Source organism: Diceros bicornis, chromosome 24, assembly GCF_020826845.1.
Source record: "Diceros bicornis minor isolate mBicDic1 chromosome 24, mDicBic1.mat.cur, whole genome shotgun sequence".
In the NCBI taxonomy this organism is placed as follows: Eukaryota; Metazoa; Chordata; class Mammalia; order Perissodactyla; family Rhinocerotidae; genus Diceros; species Diceros bicornis.
Genome location: NC_080763.1, coordinates 21,462,570 through 21,484,172, shown reverse-complemented (window position 1 = coordinate 21,484,172; position 21,603 = coordinate 21,462,570). Strand labels below are relative to the sequence as shown.

At 37.4% G+C, this 21,603-nt stretch overlaps 1 protein-coding gene across 10 annotated transcripts in view; it reads left to right on the top strand.

Annotated features, from left to right (window-relative positions):
• Positions 1–21,603, top strand: part of NUMB (NUMB endocytic adaptor protein) — a 155,528-nt gene that overhangs the window by 84,521 nt on the left and 49,404 nt on the right. For all 10 annotated transcript variants that reach the window (XM_058567283.1, XM_058567287.1, XM_058567289.1 and 7 more), the window contains one exon: positions 14,886–15,026. In XM_058567283.1, the coding sequence (XP_058423266.1) occupies positions 14,901–15,026 (126 nt within the window). In that variant the 5' untranslated portion in view covers positions 14,886–14,900. The remainder of the gene's footprint in view (positions 1–14,885; positions 15,027–21,603) is intronic.

Below are 21,603 nucleotides of genomic sequence, written 5' to 3'. Positions count from 1 at the left end.
TCTTTTTTTTTTTTTCAGAGAATTCATTTAGAAAGATTTGCTTTATTTGGAGTTTTATTTTGTCATTTTTTGTATATGATGTTTTATAAGGAGCATTTAGGAACTGACCCTGCAATTAGTTTATCTTTTCCCTTTACTGCATGCTTCCTGTGATTAGAGACAGTTATTTCTTAACAAATCTGTAAGCTTGAACATGAAACTCCTAATATAGTACCATTCCCACAGTGAATGCCTAATACTTATTATTTCTTCTTGTTCTTTTTTTGTTCTTTCTTGAGTAGAGCAAATTACTGTGTGTGTGCGCATCCATCATACACTCATATACTTAGGCAGTGTTCAAGAAATCTGTTTATCTTGTCAAGCGTAAGGTTACCATGAAAAATACAACAATTCAGCTTATCTTTTGATTGATATTGTAGATGAGACTTCCTATTTGAAATAGTTGCGCTATTACTTTGTTTTAGAAAACTGACTTTAATTGCACCATTAATAGTGAAGTCTAATGATCTAATAGTGGAATCTAACCTTTCTCCCATTTAAATAGTCTAAATCTGATTTCAACAGATGCTACATCAGTGAATAGTGCATTTTCTAGAGCTGGTATGGAAACAAGATTCAGGAGCACTTCTTTTTTATTTATTTATTTATTTATTTATTTATTTATTTATTTATTTATTTTTCCCCCAAAGCCCCAGTAGATAGTTGTATGTCATAGCTGTACATCCTTCTAGTTGCTGTATGTGGGACACGGCCTCAGCATGGCCGGAGAAGCGGTGCCTCGGTGCGCACCCAGGATCCGAACCCGGGCTGCCAACAGAGGAGTGCGTGCGCTTAACCGCTAAGCCAAGGGGCCGGCCCATCAGGAGCACTTCTACCATTAATCCTCTGGATCCATTTCACTGTCATCTGCTGGATTATTATAGTAGCCTCCTAATTGTCTCCCTTCTTCTATTCTTGTTCCCTGCAATCCATTCACAACCTAGCAGCCAAACATAAAACATAAGTTCTGTGCATTTCTTTGTCCCTTTGGTTTCCATAGGTGGAAGTGAGATCACTTATTTAAGTAAGACCTTTTTTTTTTTTTTTCTAATATAGATGTTTTAGTGCAGGGTTTCTCAATAGTGGCACTATTGACATTTTAGGCTGGATAATTCTTTGTTGTAGGGGACTGTCCTATGCGTTATAGATGTTTAGCAGTATTCCTGGCCACTACCCACTAGATGCCAGTAGCATCCCCCCAGTGACAACCAAAAATTTCTTCAGATATTGCCACATGTCCCCTCATGGGCAAGATTGCCCCAGTTGAGAACCATGGTTTAGTGCTATAAATTTCTAAGTACTGCTTTGGGGCATCCCACAAATTTTGATATATTGTGTTTTCATTTATTTCAAAATACTTTCTAAATTCCCTTTTGATTTCTACTTTGACCCAGGGCCTATATTGAACTGTATTACAGTCACGCACCATCTAATGTCATTTCAGTCAACAACGGACTACATTTATGATGGTGATCCCATAAAATCAGTACCGTAGAGTTTAGGTGTATAGTAGGCTATACAATCTAAGTTTGTGTAAGTACACTCTGTGATGTTCCCACAACGACAAAATTGCCTAACAACACATTTCTTAGAACATATCCCCGTCATTAAACAATGCATGGCTGTATTTAGTTTCCAAATATTAGGCAATTTAATTCCATTGTGGTCAGAGATCATACATTGTATGACTTGAATCCTTTTAAATTTGAGACTTGGTTTATGGCCCAGAATATAGTCTATGTTGGTAAATATTCCACATGCACTTGAGAAGAATGTGTATTTTGTTGTTATTGGGTAGAATGTTTTATAAATGTCAATCAGGTCATGTTGGTTGATACTGTTGTTCAAATTTTGCTGTTTATATCCTTGCTGATTTTCTGCTTCCTTGTTCTAGTAATTATTGAGAGGGGAATATATAGCCATTCCAGCTTTCTTTTGACTAGTAGTAATATGTTATATTGTTTTCTATCCTTTTACTTTTAACCTATTTGTGTCTTTATGTTTGAAGTGGGTTTATTGTAGGCAGCATATAGTTGAGTCTTGCTTTTTTATCCAGTCTGATGAAAAGCTAGTTGGTTTGTTTGATTTCTGGGAAGCTGGTGTCACTGCTAAAGGTGCTGTCTCCCATAACAAGTTTATTCCTGATCTCACTGGGGGAACATTTGGCAATGGGGGCCAACATTCAGGACCATGGTGGACAAGGTTGAGGGCTGGTAAGTACTACTGTATCCTCCTTTCTGTGCCCACCTGGGACCAGGCAGGGGCACATGAAGGTAGGCCAACCCTCTGGGGACCCTGGAGGGAGCCAATAACTGTGCCTGAGAGATGGGACTTTCAGAGTCTGGCTTGCACTGTTACCAATAGAAACGTTCAATGGCCTTAATACTCTGTTAAACCAGGTATTAACCTATTAGTTGTTGGATTGTGAAAGGTTGGGGTAGATCCTAGGAGAGGGGCTCAGCACAGTGACTGTTTACTATCTAGAATGTGAAAATTTAATCACTAGTATGGCTGTATTAGTATGTACTGGCCATTTATATGGTGTGTGCACCTCTGTTTATCATGTTTGAGTGTGTTAAGTTTAATTCTATTTACTGTATCCTAACTCCAATTAGGAAAAAAGACGGAAATAAAAGAGATCGTCACAAGAAAATGACTGCCTATAGTTGCCCTGACCTCTCCCCTGAACTTCAGGCTTACACACATCTCTACCTGGAAGCCCTATAAACAAGCCACTCAAACTGAACAATTCAGTTTGCTGAAGCCTAAAACTTAGGAATCATTTGAATTTCCCCATCTTCCTCACCCTTCCTAATCAATCACCAATTCCTGCTGTTGATTTTCCCCACAAAGAGAATCTTGTTCATCAAGGAAAGCTGTTTATTAAACTTACTGAGCAAGAGAGAGCACCACTTTGACAGAGTCTTGATAGTTAGAGGAAGTTAGGAAAGGGTATTTCTAGGGTTTTGAGATCTGGACTCACGTGGTTTAAGGCAGGTCCTTCAAGGTAGGGAACTGGTTGGAATGGGCAAAGTTCGTCACACAGTATTTAGAATTCCTGAATTAGACATAACAGGGAAAGGGTCTTGAAGCTGTCTGTTATCCTTTCAGGAGAGCTGTTTGCTCAGATAAATTTGTTGGCAAGAATTTCCTGAAACGAGCAGTGAAGCTAATTATTGGTTTACAGTCTTATCATCCTGGGCAAAATAATTTCCTGAAGCGTAGTTACCTCATGTTGACTCAATTCTCACTGCTACTGTTGCCTTCTGAACTTTTCTTCAGTCTCCTTTTCTCCACCTCCACCACCACCACTGCCCTAGTTCAAGCTCTCATCATAACTTGCCTAGACTATTTAAAAAGTCTTCTAACTCATCTATAGTCTTCACCCCATCACATTTGTTTTCCATACTGCCACCAGAGTAATCTAACTATATCGTAACTCTGACCATTTCACTGATGTGTTTAAAACCTTTTAGTGGCTTCCAGTTGTCTCTAAGATAAAATCAGGACCTGATCCTTGCCTACTTTTCCAAACTCATTTCTGCACTCCTCTTCTTGCATTGCTGCCTAGGATTTCATTTGCTGCGTCTATGCTTTTGTTGATGCTGTTGCCTCTACCTGAAATATCATTTCTCTCCTACTTCCCACTGTGTGTGGCTAATTTTTGTTCTTCCACTAAAACTTAACTCAGGCCAGGACCGACCCGGTGGTGTGGTGGTTAAGTTTGCATGCCCCACTGTGGCGGCCCTGGGTTCATGGGTTCGGATCCCAGGCGCAGACCTAAACACTGCTTATCAAGCCATGCTGTGGCAGCGTCCCATGTAAAGTAGAGGAAGATGGGCACAGATGTTAGCCCAGGGCCAATCTTCCTCAGCAAAAAGAGGGGGATTGGCAGCAGATGTTAGCTCAGGGCTAATCTTGCTCAAAAAAAAAAAAAAAACTTAGGCCATATCTCCTATAGGAAATGTTTCCTGAACCTAGACTATGCTTCCAGAGCATACTGTATATAGTACTATTATTATGTTCACCATATTTTGCAGAAATTAGCCTTTTATGAGGGAAGAAAGCCACCTAAAGGCAAGTTGTCTTATTAATTTCTGTATCCACTAGCATTAAATTGGGTCAAAGGGGGAGGACTTAAGGGATGGAGATAAGAGGTGATTAACTTTAAATTAATGTATTTGAGGCAACATCAATGCACCCAAATATAGAAATTTGAGTAAGAGAGCAAGACTTAAAAGTACAATTGGGAAATCATCATAGTTGGGGTAATAGTTTGTGTTGATTATGTACGGGTGCGAAAGCTGGACAGTGAAGAGGGCTGACAGGAAGAAACTTGATGCATTTACAATATGGTGTTGGAGGTGAGCTCTACAGATACCCTGTACAGATGCCCTGGACTGCTGGAAAGAGGAACAAGTAGGTCCTAGAGCAAATTAAGCCTGAACTATCACTGGAGGCAAAAATGATAAAACTGAGGCTGTCCTACTTTGATCACATCATGAGAAGGCAGGATTTTTTGGAAAAGACAATAATACTGGGAAAAGTAGAAGGCAGCAGAAAAAGAGGAAGACCAACTATGAGATGGATTGACTCCATAAAGGAAGCCATAAGCATGAGTCTTCAGAAGCTGAGTAGGGCTGTTGAGGACAGGACGTTGTGGACATCACTCATTTATAGGGTCACCAGGAGTCGGAGCTGACTTGAAGGCACGTAACAACAAATTTGGGGAATACCTTCAATGGGTGGGAGAAAGTAAAGGAAGCCCTCAAAGGCGTCTGTAGAAACAGAGGTGAAGAAGATAAACCAGAGTAGAGTATTGGGGGCAGGGGGGTGAGGAGGCAGGGAGGAAAGAAGTGTACAAAGGAGAGCTGGAATCAGAGTCAAATTTTACAGAGCAGTTAAGGAGAATGAGAACCATGAAAAGATTTTCTGAATTGGCAATTAAATTGTATCTAGTGACCTTTGAAAATTCTATTAGAATGGGGATTTCATTTCTTTTTTTATTATTAAAATTTTTTATTTTATTGAGGTCATATTGGTGTATAACATTGTATAATTTCAATTGTACATTATTATGTATCAGTTTCTGTATAGACTGCGTCGTGCTCACCGCCAATAGTCTAGTTTTTATCCATCACCAAAACGTGTGCCCCATTTACCCCTTTTGCCCACCCCCCCGTCCCCTTCCCCTCTTGTAACCACTAATCTATTCTCTTTATCCATGTGTTTGTTTATCTTCCACATATGAGTGAAATCATACAGTGTTTGTGTTTCTCTGTTTGGCTTACTTCACTTAACATCATACCCTCAAGATCCATCCACATTGTTGCAAATGGTACGATTTTGTCCTTTTTTATGGCTGAGTAGTATTCCATTGTATATATATATATATATATATATACCACATCTTCTTTATCCATTCCTCAGTTGATGGACACTTTGGTTGCTTCCACGTCTTGGCCATCCTGAATAATGCTGCAGTGAACATAGGGGTGCATAGATCTCTTTGTACTGTTGATTTCATGTTCTTTGGATAATTACCCAGTAGTGGGATAGCTGAATTGTATGGTATTTCTATTTTTAATTTTTTGAGAAATCTCCATACTGTTTTCCACAGTGCCACACCAGTTTGCATTCCCACCAGCTGTGTATGAGGGTTCCCTTTTCTCCACATCCTCTCCAACACTTAGTATTTCTTGACTTGTTAATTATAGCCATTTTGACGGGTGTGAGGTGATACCTCATTGTAGTTTTGATTTGTATTTCCCTAATAATTAGTAACGTTGAACATCTTTTCATGTGACTGTTGGCCATCTATATATGTTCTTTGGAAAAATATCTGTTCATATCCTCTGTCCATTTTTTGATCGGGTTGTTTGTTTTTTTGTTGTTGAGTTGTATGAGTTATTTATATATTTTGGAGATTAACCCCTTGTCGGATATATGATTTGCAGATGTTTTCTCCCAGTTGGTGGGTTGTCTTTTTTGTTTTGTTTGTGGTTTCGTTTGTCTTGCAGAAGCTTTTTAGTCTGATGTAGTCCCATTTGTTTCTTTTTTCTTTTGTTTCCCATCCTTGAGTAGATGTGGTATTCAAAAAGATGCTGCTAAGATCAATGTCAAAGAGTGTACTGCCTGTATTTTCTTTTAGGAGTTTTATGGTTTCAGGTCTTACATTCAAGTCTTTAGTTAATTTTGAGTTAATTTTTGTGTATAGTGTAAGATAATGGTCTACTTTAATTCTTTCACATGTGGCTGTCCAGTTTTCCCAACACCATTTATTGAAGAGACTTTCCTTTCTCCATTGTATGTTCTTGGCTCCTTTGTTGAAGATTAACTGCCCATGGATGTGTTGTTTTATTTCTGGGCTTTCAAGTCTGTTCCATTGATCTGTGTGTCTGTTTTTGTGCCAGTACCATGCTGTTTTTATTACTACAGCTTTGTAGTATATTTTGAAGTCAGGGAGCGTGATGCTTCCAGCTTTGTTCTTTTTTTCTCAGGATTGCTTTGGCTATTCAGGGTCTTTTCCTTTTCCATATAAATTTTAGGATTCTTTGTTCTGTTTCCATGAAGAATGTCATTGGGATTCTGATTGGGATTGCATTGAATCCGTAGATTGCTTTAGGTAATATGGACCTTTTAACTATGTTTATTCTTCCAATCCATGAGCGTGGAATGTCTTTCCATTTCTTTCTATCGTCTTCGATTTCTTTCAATAATGTCTTATAGTTTTCAGTGTATAGGTCTTCCACGTCCTTGATTAAATTTATTCCTAGATTTTTTAATTCTTTTTGTTGCAATTGTAAATGGGATTCTTGACTTCTCTTTCTACTAGTTCTATAATACTACTAGTGTATAGAAATGCAACTGATTTTTATAAGTTGATTTTGTACCCTGCAACTTTGCTGTAGTTGTTGGTTACTTCTTATAGCTTTCTGGTGGATTCTTTATGGTTTTCTATACATAGAATTGTGTCATCCACAAACGGGAGAATTTTACTTCTTCCTTTGAAATTTGGATACCTTTTATTTCTTTTTCTTGCCTATTGCTCTGGCCAAAACCTCTGGGGATGGCTTTCAGGTTTTCACCGTTAAGTATGGTGTTGGCTGTGGGTTTGTCACGTATGCCTTTTATTATGTTGAGGTACTTTCCTTTTATACCCATTTTATTGAGAGTTTTTATCTCATATGGCTGTTGGATCTTGTCAAATGCATTCTCTGCATCTATTGAGATGATCATGTGATTTTTATTCCTTATTTTGTTAATGTGATGTATCACATGGATTGATTTGCAGATGTTGAACCATCCCTGTGTGCCTGGTACAAATCCCTCTTGACCTTGGTGCGTGATCCTTTTAATGTGTTGCTGTATTTGGTTTGCCAGTATTTTGTTGAGGATTTTTGCATCAATGTTCATCAGTGATATTGGCCTGTAGTTTTCCTTCTTTGTGTTATCCTTGTCTGGTTTTGGTATTGAGGTAATGTTGGCCTCATAGAATGAGTTAGGAAGTGTTCTGTGTTCTTCAATTTTTTGGAATAGTTTGAGAAGGATAGGTATTCAATCTTCTTTGAATGTTTGGTAGAATTCTCCAGAGAAGCCATCTGGACTTTTTTGGACTGTTTTGGGAGGGAGACTTTTGATTACTCTTTCAATCTCTTTACTTGTGATTGGTCTATTGAGATTCTCTATTTCTTCTTGATTCAGTTTTGGGAGGTTGTATGAGTCTAAGAATTTATCAATTTCTTCTACATTGTCCAATTTGTTGGTGTATAGTTTTTCATAGTATTCTCTTATAATCCTTTGTATTTCTGTGGTGTCTGTTGTTATTTCTCCTCTTTCATTTTTAATTTTATTTATTTGAGCTTTCTTTCTAATTTTTTCTTAGTGAGTCTGGCTAAGGTTTTGTGAATTTTGTTTATTTTCTCGAACCAGCTCATAGTTTCATTGATCCTTTCTATTGTTTTTTTAGTCTCTTTTTCATTTATTTCTGCTCTAATTTTTATTATTTCCCTCATTCTGCTGAATTTGGGCTTTCTTTCTTCTTTTTCTATTTCTGTTAGGTGTAGTTTAAGATTACTTATTTGAGATTTTTCTTTTTTTTTTCAGGTAGGCTTGTATTGCTATAAATTTCTGTCTAGCACTGCTTTTGCTGCATCCCATAGGAGTTGGTATGTTGTGTTTTCTTTTTCATTTGTCTCCAGGGTTTTTTTTGTTTTGTTTTGTTTTGGGGGGAGTTTTTTTTTGCTGAGGAAGATTCACCCTGAGCTAACATCTGTTGCCAATCTTCCTCTTTTTGCTTGAGGAAGATTTACCCTGAGCTAACATCTGTGCCGGTCTTCCTCTATTTTGTATGTGGGTCACCATCACAGCATGGCCACCAACAGGTGGTGTAGGTCCGTGCCCAGGAACTGAACCTGGGCTGCCGAAGCAGAGCCTGCCAAACTTAACCACTAGGCCTTGGGGCCGGCCCTTCCAGGTTTTTTTTTTATTTCTCCTTTGATTTCTTCATTGATCCAGTGGTTATTCAGTAGCATGTTGTTTAGTCTCTACATATTTATGACTTTCCCAGCCTTTTTTTTGTAGTTGATTTCTAGTTTCATAGCATTGTGGTCGGAAAAGATGATTAATATGATTTCGATCTTAATTTTATTGAGGCTTCCCTTGTTTCCCAACATATGGTCTGTCTTTGAGAATGTTCCATGTGCACTTGAAAAGAATGTGTATTCTCTTCTTTTTGGATGGAATGTTCTATATATATCTATTAAGTCCATCTGGTCTAGTATTTTATTTAATGCCACTGTTTCCTTGTTGACTTTCTGTCTGGATGATCTGTCCATTGATGTGAACAGGGTGTTGAGGTCCCCTCTTATTATTGTGTTGGTGTCAGTTTCTCCTTTTAGGTCTGTTAATAGTTGCTTTATATATTTTGGTGCCCCTGTGTTAGGTGCGTGTATATTCGTAAGTTTTATGTCCTCTTGGTGGAATGTCCCTTTTATCATTATATACTGCCCCTCTTTGTCTCTCATTGTCTTTTTTATCTTGAAGTCTACTTTGTCTGATATAAGTATGGCAACACCTGCTTTCTTTTGCTTGGAGTATCATCTTCCATCCCTTCACTGTGAGCCTATGTTTGACATTAGAGCTAAGATGTGTTTCCTGGAGGCAGCATATCATTGGGTCTTGTTTTTTAATCCATCCAGCCACTCTGTATCTTTTGATTGGGGAATTCAATCCCTTTACATTTAGAGTGATTATTGATATTATGAGGGCTTAATACTGCCATTTTAGCTCTTGTTTTTCAGTTGTTCTATATTTCCATTGTTTCTTTTCCCTTGTATTTCTGACTTCCATTTCAGTTTGGTGGTTTTCTGTGATGGTTTTCTCAGTTTTCTCTTTATTTACGATTTGTGGCTCTGCTCTGATTTTTTGTTTAGTGGCTACCATAAGGTTTGCATAAAAGATCTCGTAGATGAGATAGTCCATTTTCTGATAGCCTCTTATCTCCATTAGCCTAAGCGGGTTTCATCCCTTTCCTCTTCCCCTTCTGAGTTATTGTTGTCACAAATTGTTCTTTTCTGTGTTGTGAGTTTGTGACTAAATTGAAGTGTTTATTTTTTATGCTTTCCTTTCCTTTGTCTTTTATAATTAAGTGTTTACTAATCTATTCTGATATAGAACTGCAATTTTCTGATCCTGTCTGTTTATCTCTTTGCTCAAGGTTTTGTAAACCTTTGCTTTTTAGTTTCAGATGGGAGGATTCCTTTCAACATTTCTTGTAATGCAGGCCTAGTGGCGATGAACTCCCTCAGCTTTTGTTTATCTGGGAAAGCTTTTATTTCTCCATCATATCTGAAGGATAGTTTCGCTGGATAGAGTATTCTTGGCTGAAAGTTTTTGTCTTTATGTATTTTGAAAATATCATTCCATTCTCTCCTAGCCTGTAAGGTGTCTGCTGAGAAATCTTCTGAAAGCCTGATAGGGGTTCCTTTGTAGCTTATTTTCTTCTGCCTTGCTGCCCTTAATATTTTTTATTTTGTCATTGACTTTTGCCAGTTTTAATAGTATATGTCTTGGAGAAGGTCTTTTTGCATTGATGTAATTAGGAGTTCTATTGGCTTCATGTACTTGTAAGTCCTGTTCCTTCCTCAGGTTTGGGAAGTTCTCAGCTATTATTTCTTTGAACAAGCTCTCTGCTTCTTTTTTCCTCTCTTCTCCCTCCGGAATACCTATAATGCTTATGTTGCTTTTCCTAACTGAGTCAGATATTTCTTGAAGAATTCCTTCATTTTTTAAAAAATCTTAGTTCTCCCTCCTCCTCCACCTGAAGCATTTCTGTGTTTCTATCTTCTAATTCACAAATTCTGTCCTCCATAACGTAAGCTCTATTTTTTATGGATTCTAGATTATTTTTTATCTCATTAATTTTGTTCTTCATATCCAGAATTTCTGTTTGGGTTTTTTTTTTTTCCCCCTGGAGTTTCAATCTCTTTGGTGAAGTATTCCTTCTGCTCATTAATTTTATTCCTGAGCTTATTGAAGTGTCTTTCTGAGTTTTCTTGTAACTTGCAGAGTTTCTTTATGATAACTGTTTTGAATTCTCTGTCATTTAGATTGTAAATTTCTGAGAGTTCAGGATTGGTTTCTGGAGACTTGTCGTTTTCCTTCTGCTCTGAATTGTTAATACAGTTCTTCATAGTGTTTGATGAAGTGATCCTTTGCTGGCACATCTGTGGTAGTATCAGGTCACAGATTCCACCTGCCACCACTGGCGAGGGTGGGGAAGGATCTGTGTTTTCTGATCCCACCCCATCTGCTAGAAGTTGTGCCAGTAGGGCTTCTCTGCTTTTGCATGCTGGCCACAGCCGGTTGGCAGGTCACACATGCACGTGCAGGCAGGGCCTCTGTGCTCCGCTGGTAGGTTGCTCTGATGCGGGACTGCTGTGCTTAGCAGGGCACCAGCCAAGCTGGTGCACTAGGCAGGAGGGGAGGGGCGATTTCTTTCGTGGACAGGCTAGCTCTGCACTTGCAGGCAGCTTGGCTGATCTGTTGTGCTTGATGGGGGCTCCTTCTCAGGGGCTGAGTCACACCACTCTGTGGGGAGCATTCCCACAGGCGGGGCTGCTGTGGCACAGTGGGCACTCTCTCAAGCTAGGCTGCAACTCCAAAAGCGTTCGTGCAGGCCAGGCTGTCCCCGCCTCCTCTTACAATCACACTGGCTACTGTGTGGGGACCCACGACTTAGGTTGCTGCCCCCTGGGAGGGGGAGGAGTGTGCTCACCTAGTTCCTCTGCCTTCCGGGGATCCAGTCCACCTACCTTCAGGTGCACAGCTGTGTAGATCTCTCAGACATCCTGTTGTGCTGTGCAGGGAATCCTCTGCTGGTTAATGAATGTCCATTTCGTTGTAGCTTAGAGAGGAGAGACAAAGGGAACAACTCACTCCGCCATGATGCTGACAGTACTCAACAACACACTGTCATTTCTTTTTTTTAAAATTTAGTTTGTAGGACAAATAAATTTGTTGTCAGTTTTTATACTTACAAAAATATGTTCTTTACCTGTGTTCAACCAGTACTTTCCCAAGGGGTATGGTTTTCTTTATTTAGGAGTAAAATTCAACTCTCTTGAGGACCAACAGTAAATGTTACTTTGAATTAACATGTTTTCTATTTTTTTCTTGTTATCTGTTTTTTCTTTATAAGCAAAATCGTTATGTATAGATTACATGAAAACAGAATGTTTGATCTCTCCCTTGATGTGTTATTACCTTAATTGCAGGATTATTTTACAGGCCAGTGGTACTTACTCATTAAGAAGTAGCAAGCAGGATATTATCATTATGTATTTTCATTTTGCCAAGTTCATTTTAGAACTAGTATGATTATATCACTAATTTTCAAAATTTTTCCAGCCATGAAACTCTTTCCTCAGACTTTTACATGGAACCCCACCATGTAAATCAGATAAAGTGGAGCTTGTCCAGTCTTCTAACCTCCTTCTCTTTCCCTCCAAACAACCAGTGGCTCTTAGTCTCTTCCATGGAAATCCTAGGACTACTTAAAGCATAGTTTAAGAATCACTGATATGTAATACTCAGTAGAAGTGCTGTTAGCAAACTATTTTAGTATTGAAAGTGACAAGATATTTAGACCCCAAATTGGTTGACACTTCCAGTCTATTCTCTTGTTGGTTGATAGAATGGTATAACAATAAATAACTCCCCAAAGAGCAAATAAACTTGTATTAGAGTTATTTAGGAAGAGGTTGGATGTCTTCTTTTAAGGGAAGTTGTCAAAGTGGTTCCTTTGTCATTGGAAAGTTGGGCTACTATTACATCTGCAATCTCTTCCAACACCAGTGGTTCTCTGGTCTTATGTCTCTACATTTATTCTACCTAGTAAATATTTACTGTGATGGGGGTCTATTTTATCTTTCATTTCTTCAAATTTATAATATGCCATATATATAATAGGCACTGTGTTTGGATGCCAGGGTACTATTTAAACAAACAAGATACAGTCTACCATTAAGGAAATAGGAAATTGCTATAACGTTTGATGAGTACAGTAATAGAAGTAAGTACAGGGTGTTAATGGGAATCATAGGAAATGGAAGGACCTAACCCAGGCCAGGTAGGGGCTTGTCAGAAAAAACACTAGCTTCCCCAAAGACTCCAAGCTGACTCTTTCAAGATGAGTAGACTTTAACCAGAAGCAAGTAGGGAAAAGTCTTTCTAGGCAGAGAGTCAAAGATATACAGAGGCTCTGAAAGAGGACATGCCTTGTTTGGAGAACTGTAAGTAGTTGAGTATGGCTGGAGCTTAGCATGTGACTGGGGACTGGTGAGTGAAGCCAGAGGAAAAAGTACTGTGTTTGCCGTGCTTGGAAATTTGGGCTTTATCTTGAAAGTGATGTGAATCAATTGAAGGATTTTAAGCAGAGTAAATTGCATGGTCAGATTTGTGTTTTAGAAAGCACTCTGGCAGTAGTCAGGAGAACAGATTGAAATGGACCTCTCTTGGAAGCAAAGAGACCATTAAGTAATAGGCTTTTGCAATAATTTAAGCAAAAATGTCTGAGGATGGTAGAACTGATGTGGTGGGTAGGAGAATGAATTCAAGATATACTAAGGAGATGAAATCGATAGAGTTATTGGTCAGAGAAAGAGTGAATGCAGGGATGACTTTCAGGTGTCTGGCTTTGCTACCTGAGTAGGTGGGTAGTCATTTTTGCTAAGAGAAAGAAATTAAGAAGAAAGGAATCATATAGGCTTTTTGCCTCAAGATTCTTAGAGTGCCAACTTGAGCAAGGGTGCTTTTTATTTTCTTATATTTGTATTTGTGTATATTTTTAAAATGTGATATGAAAGAGTATAACAGGATGTATTATCAGGGAAGGTATGGAATTCCTTTTGGAAGTCTATTAGATTAAGGTAGACTCCCATTTAAGGTAGTTCAGGAATAAGTGGTTTACTTAAAGGCAAAGGAATGGACTACCTTTTGTCCAGTTCTTTGATTATTTAATATCTACTTCATATATTCTATAAATCAATTTTGAATTGAGAAATAATAAATTCATTTTTAGAAAATCCAGGGATTTTTACATTGCCATTCATCTGTCAGAATTTTTCTTTGGTAAGATTGGCATGTCTGTGTAAATTAGCTAATTTGGTAATAGTTCTGCTGTGGCATTATGCATTTTAAAATACAAAATGATTTTCCTCAGAATGTAAACTTTGATTTTCAAGTCTTTCATTGATGTCATGTGGGAATTAATGTTCAGTCCCTGCTATTTAACATTCCTGACAGAGAGGACGTTTCCTTTATATAGCTTTGTCATATCATTTTCTCAAGTTAAGATCTCTTTTAGGCTGATTGAGGTGCTTAAATCCTTCAGGGAAAGACTGAGCAATGCTGCTTAACAGAAAACTGGAGGTACTGGTTTCAGATTTTGAGATTTGCTCTGTAAAGGGACACTTACTCATTACATTTATTCATTGGTTCTTGAATGTTCTGTTGTTTCTTATCAGTTAGGTCTTCCTTCCCTGTAGTTTGGTGATTTCTGCTGCACTTTTGAAAGCATTAGAGAAGTGCCTCTTGCAGTAACAAAACAAAAAACTGACTATAATTTAATACTTTTTAATTTACAGAGTTAAAGATGAGACTTGGACCGTGGTCATTGAAAATCGTATTACTTTCATATCTGTAATGATTATAGATATGAAAGTACATTCTGATGTCATACTGCTTGCAAGAAATTTCTTCTTTACAATAATTTAATCTTAGTAGAATTTTTTTCTTCAGGTATGTTCAAAGGAAACTTTATTTTATTCCTTTTTATAAAACATCTTTTATAAAAAGGTGATTATAATCCCTGCTTTGCTTAGTGTCTTCTAACAGTAAGCCAAAAAGATTCCCTAAATTTCAGTGTTTCAGAGAATGATTTTTTTCCTTAATAAAGATAAAAGTTTTCAGAAATTGTTAGCAGTCTATAATTTGACCTACATGTACAAATTTCCTTATTCAGGAGGAGGAATGGATTAGAGAGTTACTACACACTGGATTAAAGTGCTTGAAAGTTCTTAAAATAACATCTCTTCCAATAGTACTAGAGGTGGTTGTTGTTTTACAGGAACTAGTATTATAATTGTCCTTTCAAAGAGTGAAATGATTTGTTCTTTTGAGCTTAGAGTGACTCTAAGAGGAAGTGTACTAATTGCCCATTTTCCCCTAAACCAAAAACTTTAATTTGGGACATTAGTTTTTTTATTAGTATGGTAATCAGTTTATTTTTAAATATATGAGAAGGTAATAACTTCTTTTTCATATTTCTTTTACTCTGTCTACAGGTTGTGAAAATTAAAATGAACAAACTACGGCAAAGTTTTAGGAGAAAGAAAGATGTTTATGTTCCAGAAGCCAGTCGTCCACATCAGTGGCAGACAGATGAAGAAGGGGTTCGTACTGGAAAATGTAGCTTCCCAGTTAAGGTAAGAGCTCATGTTTCTATAAATCTAGATGTGAAAAAGAATTGACAGTCTATTGTATGTGAAATCCCATTAATTAGGACAGTTAAAAAAGAATCCTCTAAAAACTAATCCTTTCATGTTCTTCTTCAATGGTAGAATTAATAAGCAGAAAAATACCTATGATTATAATTAGTGATTTGTCTTTTTATATTTAAATAAGAATTTCTGGTATATAATCTGGAATCATTACATATATGATCACTTCTTATGAGAATACTAATCCTGAAATTCATTTTATAAGCTTATAAATTCTTTTATATATGTAACATTTCAAAATTTGACAGAGCCTCAAAGAAGGAAACTACAGACTAAATTATCTTATAGATAATGACACAAAACTCTTGATAAAATATTAATAAACAGAATCCAGCAACCCAATTAAAGAAGAATTTATACCCTAGCTCATCATTACCTAAAGATAAAGACTGAGGGAGAGAATATCTTTTATATCAGAATGGGATAGCCCCTTATAAACATACACACAGAGACTTCCCACTGCTTTCCCTTGGCTAGGGTTGAATCAAGTGCCCATACTGTAGTTGCAAGGAAAGCCAAGAAGGCAATTTGGTATTTTCAGCCTGTACCATGGAGGTAGGCTTTTCTGGCAGGGAAGCCAGTTGAAAGAATGGCTGTCATGTAGGCAACTAACAATGTCACCCACAGTCACTGTATCATATCTGCTCTTCTTAAGTATCTATCCTCCCTGTCTTTTTGTTCTTTTTCCTACTACCACTTCTTTAATCAGGACCTCATCCTTTTTTTTTCCCTTCGACTATTACAAGAACTCTTGACTGTTTTTCTTGCTTATGATCTTCTTTCCCATTCAAACTATTGTCTTAGTGCTTATAATAGTGGTCTTCCTAAATTGCAAATATGATTGTCACTTACCTGCTTCCTGTCCTTCAGTGGCTCTGTAACAAAATTTTAGAGAGGCATCTAGAGCTCTCTGAAACCGTATGCTTTTAAGCCAAACTACCTGAGTTTGAGTTTGAGCTATGCCAGTTGTTATTAACTGTGTGGCCTTAAGCAAATTACTTAACCTCTCTGTGCCTCAGTTTCCTCATCTGTAAAATGAGAACTAGTACCTGCCTAGTAGAGGTGTTCTGAGAATTAAATGAGTAAATACAGAACATGAAAAACACAACACTCCCCTGATACATAGCAGATGCACAATAAATGTTTGCTGCTGCTGTTATTATTGTTGTTATTGGTTACATGCCAACTGAATACTGGAGTTTTTATCTGCATTTCTTATTTCTTAGGTTTTTCTCTTAATCAAATTTTTAGCACTGAAAGTTAAATATCTTCTCTTGAATAGGAGCCAGAAGCTTTTGATAGATGTTTGGTGCCTGAAGATTTATGCATTGGTCACACCAACCTCTCTTAGCTTTAAAAATTCTGTTTATCCCAAGAGATGGGGCATTTTCTGCTGCTTATAATTTTATTGCCTGAGTGTGACAGACAGTATTCTGCATACACAATAATGTGTCATTTCAAAGCTGCCTCACACTGTAATTTTTTGGAACATACTCTAGGTCACAAGTAGTGATCCGAACTTAAGCTAATGTTCAACCATGCATGGTACCAATGAAATAAATCAACTTAAGTGACAATTGGTTGAACAGATACAGTGTATACACATCTCAGTTTGCTAGCATGCTGGCAGTGACAACTACATCACTTGCTCCTCTGTCTGAAACATTAAAAATTTGGAAAAACGTGTCTTTGAATCAGAACAGTAAGATATTTCAGATAAGTTTTTAACATAAATTGTGAAATGTTAATGGTTTATTCATCCCAAGCATTTCAGTTACTCATGATTTGCTTGTATATTTTGCAAAGAAGTTTCAACTTGGGCTGTCCTGGTGGCATAGCGGTTAAGTTCGTGCGTTCTGCTTTGGCGGCCTGGAGTTCGCTGGTTCAGATCCTGGGCGCAGACCTACTCACCATTCATGAAGCCATGCTGAGGTGGCGTTCCATATAGAAGAGCTACAACTCTACAACTATGATATACAATGATGTACTGGGCTTTGGGGAGAAAAAAGATAAAAAAAAAAAGAGGAAGATTGGCAGCAGATGTTAGTGCAGGGCCAATCTTCCTCAAAAAAAAAAAGAAGTTGTTTCAACTTTATTCAGTAACTCTTAAGAACTTATTTTTTTGTGGCATAATATGCAGTAAGATTTCTGTTATATGATATTGTTAGGGAACAATTGATGATATCTGATTATTTGAAGCCAGGGCTTGAACTCCAGTGGTTTAGATTTAGAGGGTTGTGTTCTTAAGCACTGTATTATAATTTTATAACATGATATGCCAATTAAAAATTAGTTTATTAAAATAATGTTGAATATAATTTAAACTTCAAAAAATTTTCATCAAAATGTAATATATGCTTTGTGGTTAAAAAACAAGAACGCCTTCCCTACCTCTAATCCCACTCCCCAGTGACACTTTTAACCATTTTTTATTTCTGCTTCTACCATTGGTAATATTTTAACTTCTTTAGACAATATGATTTAATTGTCTGTTCTTAATTTACCCATATTTGTTGTTGGTTTCCCACTATAAAGAAGAGAAAAGATAATTTAACCCACACATCCTGCCCTTCCATTTTCTCTTTGCCCCTTCTCCTCCCCCGGACTTTTGGAATTAGATTATTATTTTTAGTTTTTCTGTTGGTTTCCTATACTCATATATATATATATATATATATATATATATATTTTTTTTTTTTGGTGAGGAAGATTGGCCATGGACTTACATCTGTTTCCAATCTTTCTCTTCTTGCCAAGGAAGTTTAGCCCTGAGCTAACATCTGTGCCCATCTTCCTCTATTTTTGTATACGGGACGCCTTCACAGCATGGCTTGACGAGTGGCGCATAGGTCCACAGCCAGCATGCAAATCCGCGACCCCCAGGCCACTGAAGCAGAGCATGCATACGTAACCACTACACCACTGGGCCAGCCTCATAAATTTTTTGTTGTATTAATTTTAGATGGTATATCTTGATTCCCCACCATATAAGATAAAAATACTAAAACAACATCTACTTTCTTACCTTCAAACTTATATCAGCTATGCTTTTCTTTTTAACATTATATATGTCCTACAGCCATAAATGGTCTCCTTTTCTTTGTCTTGAGTTTATTATAAAAGATCTCATTATTATGACTCTTATTATTGTTTAATGTAGAGCTAAGTAATGTGCAATATTTTCTTTTCTTCGAGTGTAGAAATTCATTGATATATTCAAAAGATATTCACTGAGTGCCTTCTGTGTGCCAGGCAATGTTCTAGGTACTGAGAATACAGTGAACAAAACAGACAAAAATCCCTGCACAGTGCATATATTCTAGTGGGTGTTAACAAAGAGCAAATAAATATATATAAAGTACCTGGTATATCAAAAGAGAATTAGGTGTGAAGGGAGCACATGGGAGGTGAAATTTAAAATAGGATGGTCAGGGAAGCCCTCACTGAAAAAGTGACTTTTGAGCAAAGACTCAAAGAAAGTAAGAAAACAAGCATTCAGGTATGTGAGGAAGCAGATTGTAGACAGAGGGGGCAGCAAGTGCAAAGGCTCTGGGGCGGGAGAATGTGTGGTATGTTGGAGGCACAGCCAGGAGGCCCATGTGTTTAGAGCAGATGGTACAAGTAGAGATGAGTTCAGGTAAGTAACAGGGTGCCAGATCATGTAGGTGAGTACTTTTCAGTACTATCAGACCTATCACCTGGATTTTTACTACAAATATCTTATAATATTCCTTATACTAACCTAAATAAAATATGTACATAGTATAACCTACTTATTCTTACACAAATATATTAAGAAGAAAAAAAATTTTAATAAAATTATACTAGCGTGTAAATGCTTGGACGTAACTACATTAGCAGACCTAAAGTAGTACACCTTTACATAGAATCACTGTGGATGAGATACCTGCAAATGTAGACTGATGTGATGTATTGGTAACTCGTATACCACAAGTGGATTGCAAGTGGTGATGTTATTTTCTGAAATGGTAAACACCTTTTGGTAAAAAATTTTGGTAAAATTCCTACCAAAGTACAGTCTTCCCTTGATTGACACAGCAATTGCATTTGTGCAAAAATTACTGTGTGTGTTTATATGTAAAATGGAGTTAGGGTCTAATCTAAAATAATTACGAGTAAGTTTTTTTTAATCTATTCTAAGTGAACGTCATAGAGGAGGCAGGATGTCTGTCATGTATGGCCCCTTGCCCACTACCTACAAGTAGTTTTCTCATTGTTACCAAAAAGGCCCCTGTACGTTGCCTAAACACTCCCCTTTGAAAAACCACTGGTGTAGGGCCTTATAGACCATTTTAAGGACTTCGGCTTTTAATTTAGAGTGAAATGAGAAGCCATTGGAGAGTTTTGAGCAGAGGAGTAACATTAAATGACTTAAATTTTAAAAGGATCACTCTGACTCCTGTGCTGAGAATCAGCTGTAGAAGAGCAAGGATGAAAGGAGAGAGATTGCAAAATCCAGACGAAAGATGATGGTGGGTTACTTCGGGGTGATAGTAGTGGAAGTGCTGAGAGGGGTAAAATTCTGTACGTATTTTGTAGATGGAGCTGATAGCATTTATTGATGGATTAGATTTGTGAAGTGTCACAAAGAAAAAGAGAAGTCAAGGATGGTGCCAAGGTTTTTGATATGAGCAATGGGAAGAGTAGAGTTGCCATATGTTATTTTGGGGAAGACTGTTGATAGAAGAGTAGATTTGTGAATGAAGGATAATGTCAAGCATTCAGTTTTGATTCTGTTATAAATGGTATCTTTTTAAAATTTTCATTGTCTATTTGTTTGTTTATTTGTGTATGTGTGAGAGGAAGATTGGCTCTAAGCTAACGTCTGTTGCCAGTCTTCCTCTTTTTCTTGAGGAAGCCTGGCCCTGAGCTAACATCTGTGCCTCTGCTTTTTGTATATGGGATGCCACCACAGCATGACTTGATGAGCGGTGTGTAGGTCCACACCCAGGATCCAAACTCGAGAACCCTGAGCCGCCAAAGCAGAACGCATGAACTTAACCACTACGCCACCAGGCCAGCCCCAAAATTTTCATTTTCTGCTTATTGCTGTTATAGAAATACAATTGACTTTTTAAAATTGTCATATTAGTTTCAGGCGTACAACATAATAATTCAATATTTGTATATATTGCAAAATGATACAATCGTCTTTTGTGTCTTGAAATTATATCTAGCAACCTTACTAAACTCACTTATTAATTCTAGTAATTTATTTGTATATTCTTTTGGACTTTCTACTAATACAATTATATAATCTATGAATAATTATAGGTTTATTTCTTACATTCCAAGCTTTTTAAATTTCTTTTTGTTCCCTTATTGCATTGGTCAGAGCCTGGTGTACAAAACTGGGTAGAATTGGTGATACCAAGAATCCTTTCCTCATTCCTGATCTTATCACAGTTTTATCGGATTAAACAAGTTCCCTTCTATTCTTGGTTAAGAAATAATTTTAAAATTATGAATGGAGGGCAGGCCCCATGGCTTAGCGGTTAAGTGCTCGCGTTCCGCTACTGGCGGCCCAGGTTTGGACCCTGGGCGCGCACCGACCCACCGCTTCTCTGGCCATGCTGAGGCCGCGTCCCACATACAGCAACTAGAAGGATGTACAACTATAACATACAACTATCTACTGGGGCTTTGGAGGAAAAAAAAAGGAGGAGGATTGGCAATAGATGTTAGCTCAGAGCTGGTCTTCCTCAGCAAAACGAGGAGGATTAGCATGGATGTTAGCTCAGGGCTGATCTTCCTCACAAAAAAAATAAATAAATAAAATTATGAATGGAAACTAAATTTTATCGAAACCTTTTTCTGCACCTATTGAGATGATTATAATTTTTATCTTTAATTCTGTTAGGTAAATTACACTTATTGGATTTTTTGAATAGTCAACCAAGCTTACATTCCTTGATAAACTCAACTTGATCAATATCCATCATGATCAAGTTGAGTTTATTGAGTATATTGCTAGATTCTGTTTGCTAATATTTTGTTCAGATATTTCACAGCTATGTTTTTGAGACAGATTGGCCCGTAAGTTTTTTTTTCTTATAATGTCCTTGTCAGGTTTTGTATTAACAGAATTGAGGCTGGATTACAGTTTTGGCAAGGCTCTGGCTACTTCTGGTTTATTTCCACTCATAAGGCATACTTTTCCATGTGTTCTGGCTGAGAGACTTTGGTGTTCACTGGAACCCATTCCTCTGGTGGGTCGTGAACTCTAATTCTTCACTCCTCAGCAAATTGAAAATGCCAAAAACTCATTCTGTTTAATATGTTCTTCTGTTTCCTGTACTTCTTCTTTTTTTTTTGTGAGGAGATCAGCCCTGTGCTAACATCTGCCAATCCTCCTCTTTTTTCTTTTTTTTTTTTTGCTAAGGAAGACGGGCCCTGGGCTAACATCCGTGCCCATCTTCCTCCACTTTATATGGGACGCCGCCACAGCATGGCCTGCCAAGCAGTGCGTCGGTGCATGCCC